We start from the raw sequence: 16,030 nt of genomic DNA, 5'->3' as shown, positions 1-16,030 counted from the left end.
GATCTTCAGATGGAAGTCCATGAAACTTGCAGTTCTGCTGCATTAGAGAAACTAATTGAGGTTTCAGCTCAAAGTTGTTTGCTCCAATGGCAGGAATGGAGATGCTTCTTCCATGTAAGTTGGAATTAGGTGCAGTAAAGTCACCAAGCATCTTCCTTACATTATTATTATTTCCGGCTGCCATCTCCTCTTCCTGTTCGAAATTTTCTAAAAGGTTATCTCTGGATTGTTGTAATTTAGCTTCTCTTAATTTTCTCTTCAGAGTCCTTTCAGGTTCTGGATCTGCTTCCACAAGAATGTTCTTATCCTTGCTCCTGCTCATATGACAAAGAAGAAGGCACAGAAAAATAATAATAATAATAGAGATCCTTTATACCACAGTATAGGGATCCCTTTGTGAGTGGAAAAAAAGAGGGGGAGACAAAGAATGTAATGTAATGGAAGAAACACAACTGTGAGGAGGCTTTGAGATGTGAGATGAGATGTTAGTAAATAAATAAATAAATAGAATAAGATGGGGGGAGAATTTTCGAAAAATATTTTTGAAAAAGAGTTAGTGATTTTCGAAAATGGTTTTTGCAAAATGTTAGTATTTTTTTTCGAAAATTTTTAAAATCAAAAATAAAAATAAAAATAATTAGTTAATTAAAAAGAAATTTTTGAAAAAGAGGGAGGATATTTTCGAAAATTAGAGAGAGAGAGTTAGTTAGGTGGTTTTGAAAAAGATAAGAAACAAACAAAAAGTTAGTTAGTTAGTTGAAACAAATTTTGAAAAGATAAGAAGATAAGAGGTTAGAAAAGATATTTTGAAATCAAATTTTTGAAAAAGGTAAGATAAGAAGATATTTTTTGAAAAGATATGATAGAAATTAGTTTTGAAAAAGATTTGATTTTTAAAATCACAATTAATGACTTGATTCACAAGAAATCACAAGATATGATTCTAGAACTTAAAGTTTGAATCTTTCTTAACAAGCAAGTAACAAACTTGAAATTTTTGAATCAAAACATTAATTGCTTTTGTTATTTTCGAAAATTTGATATGAAAATTAAGAAAAAGATTTTTGAAAAATATTTTTGAAATTTTCGAAAATAACTAATAAATTTGAAAAAGATTTGATTTTTTTGAAAAAGATTTTGAAAAAGATAATATTTTCAAATTGAAAATTTGAATTGACTCATAAGAAACAACTTGATTTTAAAAATTTTTGAAAAAGTCAACTCAAATTTTCGAATTTGATGAGAGAAAGGAGGGAAAGATATTTTTTTTTATTTTTGAATTTTTATGATGAGAGAGAAGAAAAAAAAACATGAAAATTATGCAATGCATGAAATTTTTAGATCAACACATGTGATGAATGCAAGAATGCTATGAATGTCAAGATGAACACCAAGAATACTATGAATGTCAAGATGAACATCAAAGACACAATTTTGAAAAATCTTTAATGCAAGAAAAACATGCAAGACACCAAACTTAGAATTCTTTAATGCTTAGACACTAAGAATTCAAGAATGCATATGAAAAACACCATACAACACAAAACAAAAAATCATCAAAATCAAACAAGAAGACTTACCAAGAACAACTTGAAGATCATGAAGAACACTATGAATGCATGAAATTTTCGAAAAATGTAAGATGCACATGCAATTGACACCAAACTTATAACATGACTCAAGACTCAAACAAGAAACACAAAAAAATATTTTTGATTTTTATGATTTTCTAATTTTTTGTATTTTCTTTTAATTTTTTCGAAAATTATTGTGAAAAATAAAAATAAGGATTCCAAAATTTTTAATATGAATCCCAGGAATCTTATGCTCTAAAGCTCCACTCAAAAGGTCAGGCATGGCTTAATAGCCAGCCAAGCTTTAGTATGTAACTCAGACATGACACGCCTGACATACTCATTCCCAAAGGAATTAGACATGGCTTTACAGCCAGCCAGGCTTCAACATGCTCCATGAAACACTAGAATTCATTCTTAAAAATTCTGAAGAAAAATAGATTTTTGAAAACATTTTTTTTTTCGAAAACAAAGAAAAATTTTTAAAAGATTTTTGAAAATTTTTTGAAAACAAAACAAAAAGAAAATTACCTAATCTGAGCAACACGATGAACCGTCAGTTGTCCAAACTCGAACAATCCCCGGCAACGGCACCAAAAACTTGGTGCACGAAATTGTGATGTCCAGGCTCGAACAATCCCTGGTAATGGCTCCAAAAACTTGGTGCTCTGTTCTCAATACATAATTGTCACAACTTCGATACAACTAACCAGCAAGTGCACTGGGTCGTCCAAGTAATACCTTACGTGAGCAAGGGTCGAATCCCACGGAGATTGTTGGTATGAAGCAAGCTATGGTCACCTTGTAAATCTCAGTCAGGCGGATATAAATTGATAATGGAGTTTTCGAAATTAAATAATAAAAGAGGGATAGAAATACTTATGTAAATCATTGGTGAGAATTTCAGATAAGCATATGGAGATGCGTTCGTTCCTCTGAACCTCTGCTTTCCTGCTATCTTCATCCAATCAGTCTTACTCCTTTCCATGGCTGGCTTTATGTGATACATCACCACTGTCAATGGCTACTTTCGGTCATCTCTCGGGAAAATGATCCAATGCCCTGTCACGGCACGGCTAATCATCTGGAGGCTAATCATCACCTTCATCACGTTCTTGGGTGCGAATAGATATCTTAGAAGCGAAATAAGATGAATCGAATAGAAAACAGTGGTACTTTGCATTAATCTTTGAGGAACAGCAGAGCTCCACACCTTAATCTATGTAGTGTAGAAACTCTACCGTTGAAAATACATAAGTGAAAGTCTAGGCATGGCCGAGATGGCCAGCCCCCAAAGTCTAAGAACAATGCGTTCAAAGATGATCCTAAGATGATCAAAAGATGGTCAAAAAGACGCCTAATACAATAGTAAAAGGTCCTATTTATAATAAACTAGCTACTAGGGTTTACATGAGTAAGTAATTGATGCATAAATCCACTTCCTGGGCCCATTTGGTGTGTGTTTGGGCTGAGCCTAAGTGTTTCACATGTAGAGGTCCTCCTTGGAGTTGAACGCCAGCTTTTGTGCCAATTTGGGCGTTCAACTCTGGTTTTGGCTCCTTTTCTGGCGCTGGACGCCAGATTTGGGTAGAAAGCTGGCGTTGAACGCCAGTTTATGTCATCTATTCTTGGCCAAAGTATAAACTATTATATATTTCTGGAAAGCCCTGGAAGTCTACTTTCCAACGCAATTGGAAGCGCGCCATTTAGAGTTCTGTAGCTCCAGAAAATCCACTTTGAGTGCAGGGAGGTCAGAATCCAACAGCATCAGCAGTCCTTCTTTAACCTCTGAATCTGATTTTTGCTCAAGTCCCTCAATTTCAGCCAGAAAATACCTGAAATCACAGAAAAACACACAATCTCATAGTAAAGTCCAGAAATGTGAATTTAACATAAAAACTAATGAAAACATCCCTAAAAGTAACTAGATCCTACTAAAAACATACTAAAAACAGTGTCAAAAAGCGTATAAATTATCCGCTCATCAATGGGTCGTATGATGCTTGCTTTCTCTATATTGGCCAAAATTTTCAGGATGGATTTTCAACCTGATACGGTAACTATGACAACAATCTTGAAAGGTCTCTGTCTCTGCGGTAGTGTTGAAAAAGCAGTGCGCTTTCATGACAGAGTGCTGGCTCATGGATTTCACTTCGACCAAGTCACTTATGGGACCTTGATCAATGGCCTCTGTAAGACCGGACACACATCAGCTGCTATTCAAGTGTTGAGAAAGATCCCACATTATGGCGTTGCTCCTGATGTCTTCATGTACAGCGCAATTATTGATAGCCTCTGCAAGGATACACTTGTAAGTCAGGCTTTTCATTTATTTTCTGAAATGCTTGCTAAGGGAATTTCTCCCGATGTTATCACATACAGTTCTCTCATTTTTGGATTGTGTCTTGTGGGTCAATATAAGGAAGCCGTTGATTTACTAAATCATATGATGCTTAAAAACATTACTCCTAATGTATATACCTATAGTACTTTGATCGATGGGCTATGCAAGGAAGGAAAGATCAAAGATGCTAAGAATGTGTTGGCTGTGATGAAAAAACATGGTGTGAAACCAGATGTGGTGTGGTTACTTATAATAGCTTAATGAATGGGCATTGTTTGGTTAATGAGGTAAATAAGGCAAAATATATATTCAACACAATGGCCCAAAGTAGAGTTTCACTCGATGTTCAAAGTTACAGTATCATGATTAATGGCTTCTGCAAAAGTAAAATGGTCAATGAAGCCTTGAATCTCTTTGAAGAAATGCGTCGCAAAAACTTGGTTCCAAACACGGTAACTTACAGCACTCTTATTGATGGCTTGAGCAAATCAAAGAGAATCTCCCGTGCTTTGGAGCTTCTTATCGAGATGCATCATAGAGGTCAACCCGCTAATGTAGTCACTTACAATTCGTTGTTGGATGGGATGTTCAAAAACTAACAACCTAACGAGGCATTTATGTTATGTCAATTGAGAATATTTTTAATTATTTTAATTATATTAATACAATTCTAATTCTCATTCATTATACAATAATTTTATTAGTGGCAAGTTGTTACGTTAATGGTGATCCATTTATATTGATATCAATTGATCAATTGATAATAATATTAACAATAATAATATAATTATTTTTAGAGAAATGTTAGGGGCCATCAATTTTAATGTTTTGTAACCATAAATTGGCCATTAATAGCATTTTTAATGGTGTGAGATTACATCTAATGGTGGGAGATCACTCACTTTTATTTTGATGGTTAAGTGTTGGCTAGAAAACACAAAAGTTGCTGGCCTCCTAGACTTTTTCTTATTTTTATTCTAATAAAGGCTATATATAGTGTTTTTTGTAGTTCATGAGCCTAGATTTGAGAGTCAGCTTATTTTTTTTTTAATTTATTATTCTTCTTTTACTACTTCATAGAATAAAATTATATTCTTCATTTTTCATCAAAGTTAATCCTTTTTAAGGTATAATTTATATTTTTTTATAGTATTTTTTATATACTAATTCTATTATATTATTATATTGATAATTTAATGATTATTCTTATTCCAAATTATTCTTTTCGTTCTAATGTTCCAGTGCGATCGTCTTTTGCCGCAATCGTTTACAATGTATCACATCCATCAAATACCACCTCAAGTTGTATTCACTGATTCGGGTTTTATTTACATGAATGTAAGCGTCCAACGAAGGGCAGTAAGCTCTATTTTACCGAAAGATGATTGAATCTATTCACATATTATGACAAACATGATGGAATATGGGTAAAATTAGTTTTCTTGGGAGAAACTTGATTTTTTATTGAGGAATTGTTTCCACAGAGTTTCGTAGGCCAAGTTTGTAAAAATGAATCGGTAGGGGAGCGTTCCGCCTTAGAGGAAAGGACCCGCGCGAGCAGTGGTGGACGAAGCGGAAGCGAGAATGTCGGCTTGAGTAACGCAAACGTTGGTGAGAATCCAATGCCTCGAAAACCTAAGGGTTCCTCCGCAAGGTTCGTCCACGGAGGGTGAGTCAGGGCCTAAGATCAGGCCGAAAGGCGTAGTAGATGGACAACAGGTGAATATTTTCTATCCCTTCCAAACTTTCTACGTCTGCTCGGAAATTTTTGAAGTGGAGCACATAATGAGATTGAATTTTCTCAATTTAAGTTCGGTTTTGATAAATTCGTGTCAAACTCGGAGATGCAATTTCAACGATTGGTAATATATTCAAATTTTCTTATTTTTTAAGTTTTTTGTAATTAAAATATTTTTATAATATATTGTAATTTTTTTTTTCAGAAATTACCGTCCTTCTTTTACATCAATGCAATGCCATTGAGAAAAATAAAGATAAGTTTAGTTTTTCGGTGTGACAATTCTATACCTTACCGCATTGCATGGATAGAGGATGATGAAGTTTATTTAACAAGGGAATGGTCTGAATTTGCACGAATTCTAAATGTTCAAACTTAGATGGTATTTTAGTTGGTTGTCGTTACGAGAATGACTCTAATCTATACGTGTCTAAGGACTATAATAGATTAAATATTATTTAAGTAATTTAGTTCTAATATTAGTATTTGATTAAATTAGTTTTAGAAAAATTTAGATTTAAATTGTTACCTCAATTTATATATTACGACTATTCTTCTTGGATATGTTATTTTTAAATTTTTTAATATAAATTTTTTTCAATTTTTAAGTTTATTTTATTTTTATTTTTATTTTCTCTCAGTATAATTGAATTAATCATAAAAGTTAACAAACATGACATAATTTTCACCTAATTATAGCAAGTATCTCCATTGAAAATATTGCCTAATTATTGTCGTATACAATTAGTGTGTATATATATAGACACTAAATAATAGTGATGTTTTACAATTATTTATCATTTAGAGGATTCATAATTCAGACATAGTTCCTCTTGTGTTTTTTATTTTTCATACCTAATGGCTACTAGCTACGATTCTATCAATAGTGTTATTTATGGTAGATTATGTGATGAAAATGTTTAGAAAATAAAGGCAAGAACTATAAGGTTATGAAAAGTCTTATTCAAATTTGACAAGAGTAAGACGACTTACATAGAAATTATTCTAATGGATATAAGGTTAGTTGATTATTTTTCATAATTCTTTCAAGTGATGCTATGTCCAATTTATAAATATTTTTAATAACTTTATAAGTGCTAATAGCTTTTATATTTAATTTGTTTTTAAAGTGTGATAAAATTCATTATTCAATCAAGAGTTATTTGGCAAACATGTTTGAGAATGAACTGATTGATGGGTGGGTCTTTGTCTTCTCAAATTTTGTGATTGAGGAATTAAGCGGAATTTATCTTCCAATTGCACACGTGTATAGAATAACTTTTAAAAAGGAGTCATGTATAGTAAATACGATCAATGATCGTAAAATTTCTGACAATCATTTTAATTTTCTTGCTCATGCTGATATATTAAAACAAACAAATGAACAGTCTAACTTATTTGGTACGTAGTTAATTTGTATTAACCTACACAAAATTATTTTTTTATTTTTATTTTTGTTAAAAAATTATATAATAGCATCATTTTATCGATAACAAATTTTAACATTTAATTTATGCAAATGTTTGAAATTGTATTGTGACTTTTTTAAAGGTATATCATTTTATTAATATATTGTTAATTTTATCATTTAGTATAAAATAAATTGATAAAATCTCTTTAATTTATTAGTAACTTATTATATTATTCATTTATTTGTTCTTAATTTGATATTTTTAGTTCAATTTTTTTAATTAGATGTTATTGGACTTTTGACCGAAAAAAGAGAGCTTATATCATGGTCAAAATCAGGGAGAAGTGGCTATTACATTGTGGTTGATCTTCATGATTTGTAGTATGTGAAATTTTAATATTTCACAACGAGATTTTGTTTTGTAACAATTATCTATTCATATGCAAAATTTTTTTTCTTTTTTATGATATATTACTATTTATTTCTCTTAATTTCTGCTTTTATTTAGAAACTAGTGTATGTTCCCGTGTCCTGCACGGAATAATACATAAAATTATATAAATTTTTTATTAAAATTTAAATGAAAAATATCTATAATAATTATTATTATAAATATTTTACAACATAAAAATATTAAAAATAATTAATATCTATTTTAATCAATTTGGATTGGTTGAATGTTTTTTTAATTTGAATTAAAAAATATCTTGTAAATATATCCAATTTTTACATATACTAAGTGTTATAATATTAAATAGTATAGTATTTACTATAACAATGATTTAAAATATTAATCCAAGATATATTTGGGCCTAGTAAGACCTCAATGCAAGCAAGATCAACTAAAATTCATTGTTAGGTCCCAGATCCGACTTAGGTTCATTACCTTAAATGCCCAATGCAGATGAAGTCCACCCCTCCCCTATTAAATCAGCTCAGATTGGATCCCGTTGCTAGTTAGATATGGTAATGAGTACTCAGGGGAGCGAGAAGCCCATTCCCATCCCTCACTCCTATTTAAAAAAAAAATACTTTCGTTCCTTCTCTGTCATTGCAAGTTCCTGTTTAATTACCCCTTAGGGAACACAGATCTCCTCGGATAACTACGAATATTCTTTGAAAACTTTTGAAAAAAATTAACACAAAAAGACATAATATAATAATCATAAAATAATCAATTCAATATAATTCAACACAATTTATAACATATTCGTTATGAAAAATAACATTTTAAAAGGAGAAAACATAAAAACATATTCCAACATAATAAAATAACATAATTTTTTGGGACGATACTGAGCGACGTAGTGATGGACTTGAGAGGCAGAGAAAGTGAGTTAGAGAGAGGATGAGGCTGAGAATGAGTCTGGAAGAAAAAGGAAGAATTTGAATTGGAGGTAGAAATTAGGGTTACTAAATTCAAGAAATGAATTTATGTATATATAAATTAGGATAAATTAATAATTTTATATTCGCGTATATTTAATAGGTTTTATGGGGTGGGTACTTATGTCCATGTCCCCATTAGGGGTGACAAACGGGAAAGCCTGCCCTGTCTTGCCAAAAGCCTGCCATTTGGTGGACTGTCCTGCCCCGCCCCGCTTAGTAAGGCGGTCTTGAATTTCTCCCCCGCCCCGCCTAATGGTACGCTGGCGGGTTGACGGGTCTCCTTTTTTTATAAACCATTAAATATTAAACAATATATATATAATTTTACAACAATTTCAATAAATTTATAATTTCTAAAAACATAAAAAGATTATAATTTTTAAATTCACACACATTAAAGTCATTATAATTATAAATATGTAATAAACATAATTATAAACTAAATTTATTGAAACAAAATAATAAAATCAATATTGTCCAAAGCAAATTAAATATTGTCCAAAATATATAATTAAACACCTTCAAGTTTATAATCAATCAAACATAAAACATAATCCAAAATATAACTTAGAACATCTTCAATTATCATCTTTATCCTCTTGTAGATCAATAACATCATAGAAATTTATAAAAAAATGTCCTGACAAAATAAAAGCTTGGCCCAGCGAGAAAGCATGCCCCGCCCTGTCCTGCCAAAGCCCATGAATTAGGCGGTGCGGGGGTAGGCAGGATTTTTAAGTTTGGCAGTCTCAAATTTCCAACCCAACCCACCTTTTGGCAGGTTATGCAGGCCAGCACAATGGGTTTCGACCCATTTACCACCCCTAGTCCCCATCTAACCCCAAAACGCGAGTAATCTCTACAAATATCTGTTTCAACTGTTTTTGTGAAAATTTCTATTGCAAGCATTCATTAGTTCGTGATGTGGAGCTATTCTAGTCACTCAATAAATTTTTAAATAATCAAAGTTTAAGTTATATCATTTTTATAAAGTCACATGTATCATTGTTATAACAATATTAATAGAAGATAAATAGATAAACACTAAGCTATTGTTTGGATATAAGATGGAAAATAAGAGAAAATAAAGACAATGAAAAGGAAAAAAATAGAAAGAAAAGTATATATTTTTGTATGTTGTTTAGATGAAGAAAAAATGAATGGAAAAAAAATAGAGAAAAAATTTTCTTTTGCTTGGATCGAAAGAAAAGTAAGAAGAAAAAAAATTACAATAGAGTAAACTTATATTAATGTTTTTATATATTATATATAAATTATAATTCAAATGGTAACTCTGTATTTTTACCCATGTTTGCACTTCTGCATCAGTTTTTTTTCGCAACTTTAAAGAGAAAAAAATTTACATTAGTTTTGCATACACTTTTATGTTTTCCATTCAATTTCTTTGTTGATCAAAACAATGAAAAATTGATTTTTTTCGTCCATTTTTTTCTCCAATATTTATTTTCCTACAAATTGTTCTAATCCAAACAATATATAAATAAGTCACATTTTTCATATGTATAACAATAACTAATATCACATATTAGGTTAATTTACGTTGATAAATCAAAGTCACCCCAAAATTGTCTAAATCTCCCAAACCTGAAAATATTACCTGGTTGTCTCCATTTACATTTCTATATAAATCGAATTTAAAGAATTCGAATTAGGGTAATAAGTAGTAAATCAAATCTATAGGATTCGAATCACTTGACATTGTGATTCGAAAGTAAATTGAATTCAAAGAATTCAAATTATATCATCCCCTACTAAATCGAATCTATAAATTTCGATTTATATGGTCTATGCTAAATCGAAGCAATAAGATTCAATTTATACTCACTTAGTAGCAATCCACCTCATTGTAAATCGAATCTCCTTCATTTGATTTAGTAGCATAGATAGCATCCAAGTAATTCGAATTTTATAGATTCGATTTACTACAAAAACACATAATTCGAACTCCATAAATTTGATTTACATAGATATGTATATTGAGACATGCACGTAGCCTTTTTTATTTCGGAGGATATACGTAAAATTGGTTTGCAAATGGTTTACAAAGGTGATTTACCCCACATATTATGACTTGTGAAATCATAATATTTTGAGAAGTGATGTATAGACAACTTATGTCTAAAAAATTTTAGAAAAAAATAAAAATATAAAAAAATTACATGTTGATCCATAAGTTTTTTTTTTTTAAAATTTGTCCATAGTCTATGATTAATAACTTTAAAATTATAATTTAAATAGAATATAAAATAGATATTAAACCAATTTCTTTTAATAATTACTCAGCCACAAATATCCATCAAGGACATGAGATTTAAGAGCATACAAAGTAAATATAATACGTACAACTTTTACACTACCACGATAAAATGATTATCATAAGTCTTTTTAATATAAATTAAACAGAACAACATATAATAATAAAGAAACAATCAAACCCAAAAAAGTTATAGAACACCTACCATACACCACGATTGTTAGTATTGAGGAAGTTTTAGCCATTTATTCTTTTATTAGCTGTCTTTTTATCTACTCTGCACTTTATCTACGAATATGTTAAGAACTAAACCTATACTTCAACCTTTCAAAATCTCATATATTCTTGTCAAACACAATATTATTATGTCTTTTTTTTTTTTATAAAAACCATTGAATGGAAGAACCGTCGGTAAAAAGATGAGGTTCTCTTATAATATGTATGACTTTTTATGATAATAAAATAAAAATGAAAAGTATGAAATAATATTGTGTATATTTAAGTTAATTTTAATCTTTTTTAATAACCAGATTTATCATAACGTAATTGATAAACAATGGCAGTTAATACAGATTGAATATGTTTTGAGTATGTTATACATTTTATGATTTTATATGAAACAATATTAGTTTTAATTTGTATATTTATTATTGGGTATTAAAAATAAAAAGTATTTGTATTGTTAGCATTTTTCAAACTTTTCTCAACTCTGACCGTGATTAGGCCTAAAAGATCACCTACGTCATTAGAAATAAATGTAATCCAATCAATTTTCATCTGATAGTGCTATACATTCGCATAATCATAGGAGAATTAACTTTAGCGAGATAACAATATGGTATTTAGTTACTACATGAGTATTTTTATATATAGAATTATCAATCAATTATGTATGGCTTCTGATGAAAATATTACAACATGGATAGATATTGTTTGTTAGGTAAAAGATAACAGATTAATAAAGAAAATTAATTATAATGGGTATATTCATTTTAAAAAAAAATTTTATGTAATACTATAAAAATATCATGGTCACCATGAATTATTAGAGGTTCAATTTCTATCGACAACTGTAGAATGCCTAAATTGAGACATTTTCAAACTATAATATTTATCAAACAAACAATTAATGAAACACTCATCCATACCTTCTCATTTTGAGTATATTTATACATAAAAAAAATTGAAATAGCAAAAGTGATAAAAATGATGATTTTTATAATTTTGTGTGGCTATCTATATATATAAGACCAGAAGTCCATGATTATCTAACAAAATTAATTTTATTTATTGCATTCAATTTGAATAATTAAAAAATCATCTTATTTTAGTTTAGTCCTTAATTCACATGATTTAAATTTAGCTCAATAAATATGATTTAATTATTAATGAAAAATATCTCAAAAACCTATTTTATTTATAGATTTATTATTTTAATAATTAATTAATTAATATAATCTAATTAATTAATACAGATAAGAATAGATAGTAAATAGAATATATGAGAATATGATATGTGACATATTTTAATTATGAAATTGGTATTATATAATAGATTTTTTTTGAATTCTTATTGCTTGTTCGTTACTAATTTTTACGTAATTACTTAATAATTTTTGCATAAAAAACTATTAATTACCTAATATTATGATTTAATTAATAAAAATGATGACATTAATATTTTTTCATAAGTCTTATTATTATTTATAATTAGAAAATAGTCATAAATAAATTTATTTTCTTAATGAATGCTAATTTGTTGTCAAATTCTATATTACCTTTAAAATTTTAGCGTAATTGAGTCTAATTTATATATTTTGAAATGAATTTACACAAAAAAATTAATATGTAAATCACATTATTATTACAAAATTATTTTTTTAATATAATTAGTGGTGCTTATTTGAACCCTTAAATTTAGCTTCTAATGATATTAAAGTCAACCTATTTTATTCTCTTGTGCCTTCAAAGAATTTACACGACTGACATAAAAATATGACAATTAAAAAAAAATTCATTACAATGGGTATATTCATTTTAACAAATATTCTTCTATCTAATACTATAAAAAAATACATTGGTCACTTTGAATTGCTACAGGTCAACTTCTATCCACAGTAGTAAAATGTCTAAATTGAGATATATTCATCAAACAAACAATCAATAAAACACTCATTCATACTTTTTCATGTTGGGTACATTTATATATAAAAGAAATTATACATAAAGAAAAAAGAAGAAGAAAAAAAAAGAGTTGAAATAGCAAGAGCGATAAAAATCACGATTCTTATAATTTTGTGTGGTCATCTATATATAGTAGACCAAAAAATTATTATTATCTAACAAAATTAATTTATATTTATTGCACTCAATTTGGATAAGTAAGAAATTATTTTATTTTAATTTAGTCCTTAATTCACATAATTTGAATTTAGTTCAATATATATGATTTAATTTGATTTAATTCAATTATTTTATTCATAAATTTATTATTTTAATGATTAATAAATTAATCAAATTAATTAATTAGTACACACAATAAATTTGGTTTAATAAATTAAAAAAATAAATTAAAAAATACTAACAGAATATTAAAATAAATAAATTAGAAAATACTACCAAATCAAATTGATATAAATTATAATAAATTATATGATATTTAAATATCTAATCAAATCAATTAGTTGATATAGTTAGTTTATCGTAATAATTTGTATTTAATGAGTTAAAAGAAATAAATCGAAAAACACTCTCATAAGCATGCCACGTCAGCTCTATCATTAAGTGCAGACAGCCGATTTTTATATAATAGAATAGATAGATGAGAAAAAAATAAAGTGCACACTGTGGAATCAATTTGCAACCCAATTACTCAATTATCTATGGGATCATCAAGCAATCGACTACATATTTATTCTCCAATTTGTAAAACTTAACAAATGCATTAGTAAGCATATTGGTCTAACTTTTTATTTAATATATTTGTTTATGTTATATCTGTAATGATATTATATCTGTAATGATATTATATCTATTTTTATGTATATATCTTTTAAAAAAATGCTCTTAGTATTAGCACATGGTATATTAAATAATATTTTAAAATTAACTTTAACATATGATAAAAATAAAAAGAAAACTAAATAGATATTATAAACACAGGCAGTGGTGGAGCTTAGTTCAGACAAGGGGTGGCCATGGCCCCCCCAAACTTTTTATAAAAAACTTAGTAGTACTTTTTCACACAGGCACAACTCATTTAACCCAACTCCAAACACAGTCACAGCAAAAAATTTTTTAATTTACCCATTTAATTACTTCACCTACTTTCATAAATTTAAGTAGCAATTCTTCTCTTAGGATCATAAATCTCATTATAATTGGGGTCTAACTACTATTGTTACAACCAAACCCACAAACAATCCTAAACCCAAATAAGTAAACAAACCTAGCGGCCACTTAACGACATAGAGAACAAACTCGTCGCGCCGTCATGTACTCGCCATTGCCGCCTACCTGTCGCACCATCATGTGCTCGCCATTAGAGTAGATTAATAAAAATGATTAATAACTACATTAGAGTTGATACACTTAACATGAGATTAAGAAAAAACAAACAATACATGACATGTTACTTTTTTATTAATCAAATGATTATAATTCAAATTAATTTTAACAAAACAATTTAAAATTATAATTTTAATTTTATCACATGCATGACACGAATTATTACGCTTGTTAATGTTATAAAATAGACTTATATTAAATTATTTTTATATAAAATTAATACTTAAAAATTTTTAAATAATAATTTAGTTAAATTTATTAAATTATTTAATAATTTTTAAATATTATTTTTACATAAAAACATTTGTATATAAGTTTTTATCTATAAAATATTATTTTCCCGGTGTTTTTTAAGTGAAATAAAAGAAGTAAAGAAAACGTGATATAATAAAACGTCATTGTTAGCCACTGAAGCCTAATTCAATTGGTAAAATTATATGTCTTTTAATACGCTGTATCCAAGTTTAAACATTGACAAATACGCCAAGTGTTGAATATGAATTCTTTAGTATTGTATAAATGAGTGTATAATGTTGTGGTACCTAAAATTGAAGATTGTCGAATTCATTTGAAAAAAAAAAGGGTCATTGCTATGCTAATGAAACTTTTTTTTTCACATGACGAATTGAGGTGGCATACTCTAGAGCAGACATATATTTTTTTTTTTTGTTTACTCAAACGGTATCTCCAATCCAACAGGTTAAGGATTAATTTATCGCGGATCTGAACTCTATTTAAGGGTCTGTCGCTGGCCAATAAGTTGTTGCGTACATAAGGCGGAGTTCGAACTCCCAACACTTATTTAAATGGACAAATGAACAGACTACTCGACCAACCCAAATTAGTTTAGAACAGACATATTTACCTAGTCTTGGACAACGGATGGGCTCGAGGCCCTTTTTGTGTGTGCTTTTATTGATTGTTGTTATTATATATTTTGTTTGCTTGTTTTGATTTTTTGTTTGGGAATAATGTATATTAGAATCTCGGGGGGAGGGGGGATTTTATTCATTAGGACTCAGATTTGATCTTTTGTACGTTGTCCAAAACTTGAAATAGTAGCTATTAAGGTTAAAAAAACATGTTCTTCAATGAATTCACATTAAAAAAATTTATTGAAATTAACAGACCTAAAGAGCAGTCATTGTTTTTTGGTGAAAATTTATTATTTAGCGTCTCTAATTTTAATAATAATAACTAATAGCTATGGGGTGCAATATTTTATTCGGTGACAATTTTTTATTTATTCCATTCAATTTTTTCTCAATGATAAATTGATTTTTCAATATTGTTTGATAAGCTTTTTAATATAAATACACAATTATCAAGAGGCATAAACAAAAATTAACTCTGATTAATTGTTAGAGCATAAATATTGTATAAGTATAAATTTTCTAGTATATTCTTTTCTAATATAATATTAAATATTTTTGGTCTCCTACTTTATCCGAAAAAATATATAGTAAAATTGGACAAAATTTTACAAACAGATGTATATTAGGTATATCAACAAAATTATGATAAGTGTGATGCTAACCACTTCAAACATACTAATTTGGCCTATTTTAACATTATACTACTCAATAAATTCTGTAAACTATAAATCCTAAAATTATCTGTGGACACTACTTTTTTAAAGGTAACATGCCTTTTTGTTGTTGTTATTATTATTATTATTATTATATTTAATTTATTATTATTAGTAATAGTAAAAATTATTTTTTGTTATGGT

At 28.4% G+C, this 16,030-nt stretch overlaps 2 protein-coding genes across 2 annotated transcripts in view; both read left to right on the top strand.

Moving 5' to 3' along the window:
* Window positions 3,637-4,179, top strand: LOC107641118 (pentatricopeptide repeat-containing protein At1g12775, mitochondrial-like). Its single transcript, XM_016344622.1, has one exon. The coding sequence runs from the start codon at window positions 3,637-3,639 to the stop codon at window positions 4,177-4,179; it is 543 nt and encodes a 180-aa protein (XP_016200108.1).
* LOC107644145 (putative pentatricopeptide repeat-containing protein At1g12700, mitochondrial) overlaps window positions 6,032-16,030 on the top strand; it is a 12,224-nt gene continuing 2,225 nt past the window's right edge. Inside the window, exon 1 of the mRNA XM_016347953.2 lies at window positions 6,032-6,038. The gene's annotated coding sequence lies outside the window, so the exon portion shown is untranslated. The remainder of the gene's footprint in view (window positions 6,039-16,030) is intronic.

Source organism: Arachis ipaensis, chromosome B05, assembly GCF_000816755.2.
Source record: "Arachis ipaensis cultivar K30076 chromosome B05, Araip1.1, whole genome shotgun sequence".
Taxonomy (NCBI): domain Eukaryota; kingdom Viridiplantae; phylum Streptophyta; class Magnoliopsida; order Fabales; family Fabaceae; genus Arachis; species Arachis ipaensis.
The sequence above is the reverse complement of the archived record's forward strand: the minus strand, read 5'-3'. Positions and strand labels throughout refer to the sequence as shown.

What these genes read in the sequence shown, in the direction of transcription:
- LOC107641118 (XM_016344622.1), top strand. Translation starts at nt 3,637, where the DNA reads ATGACAACAATCTTGAAAGGTCTCTGTCTCTGCGGTAGTGTTGAAAAA.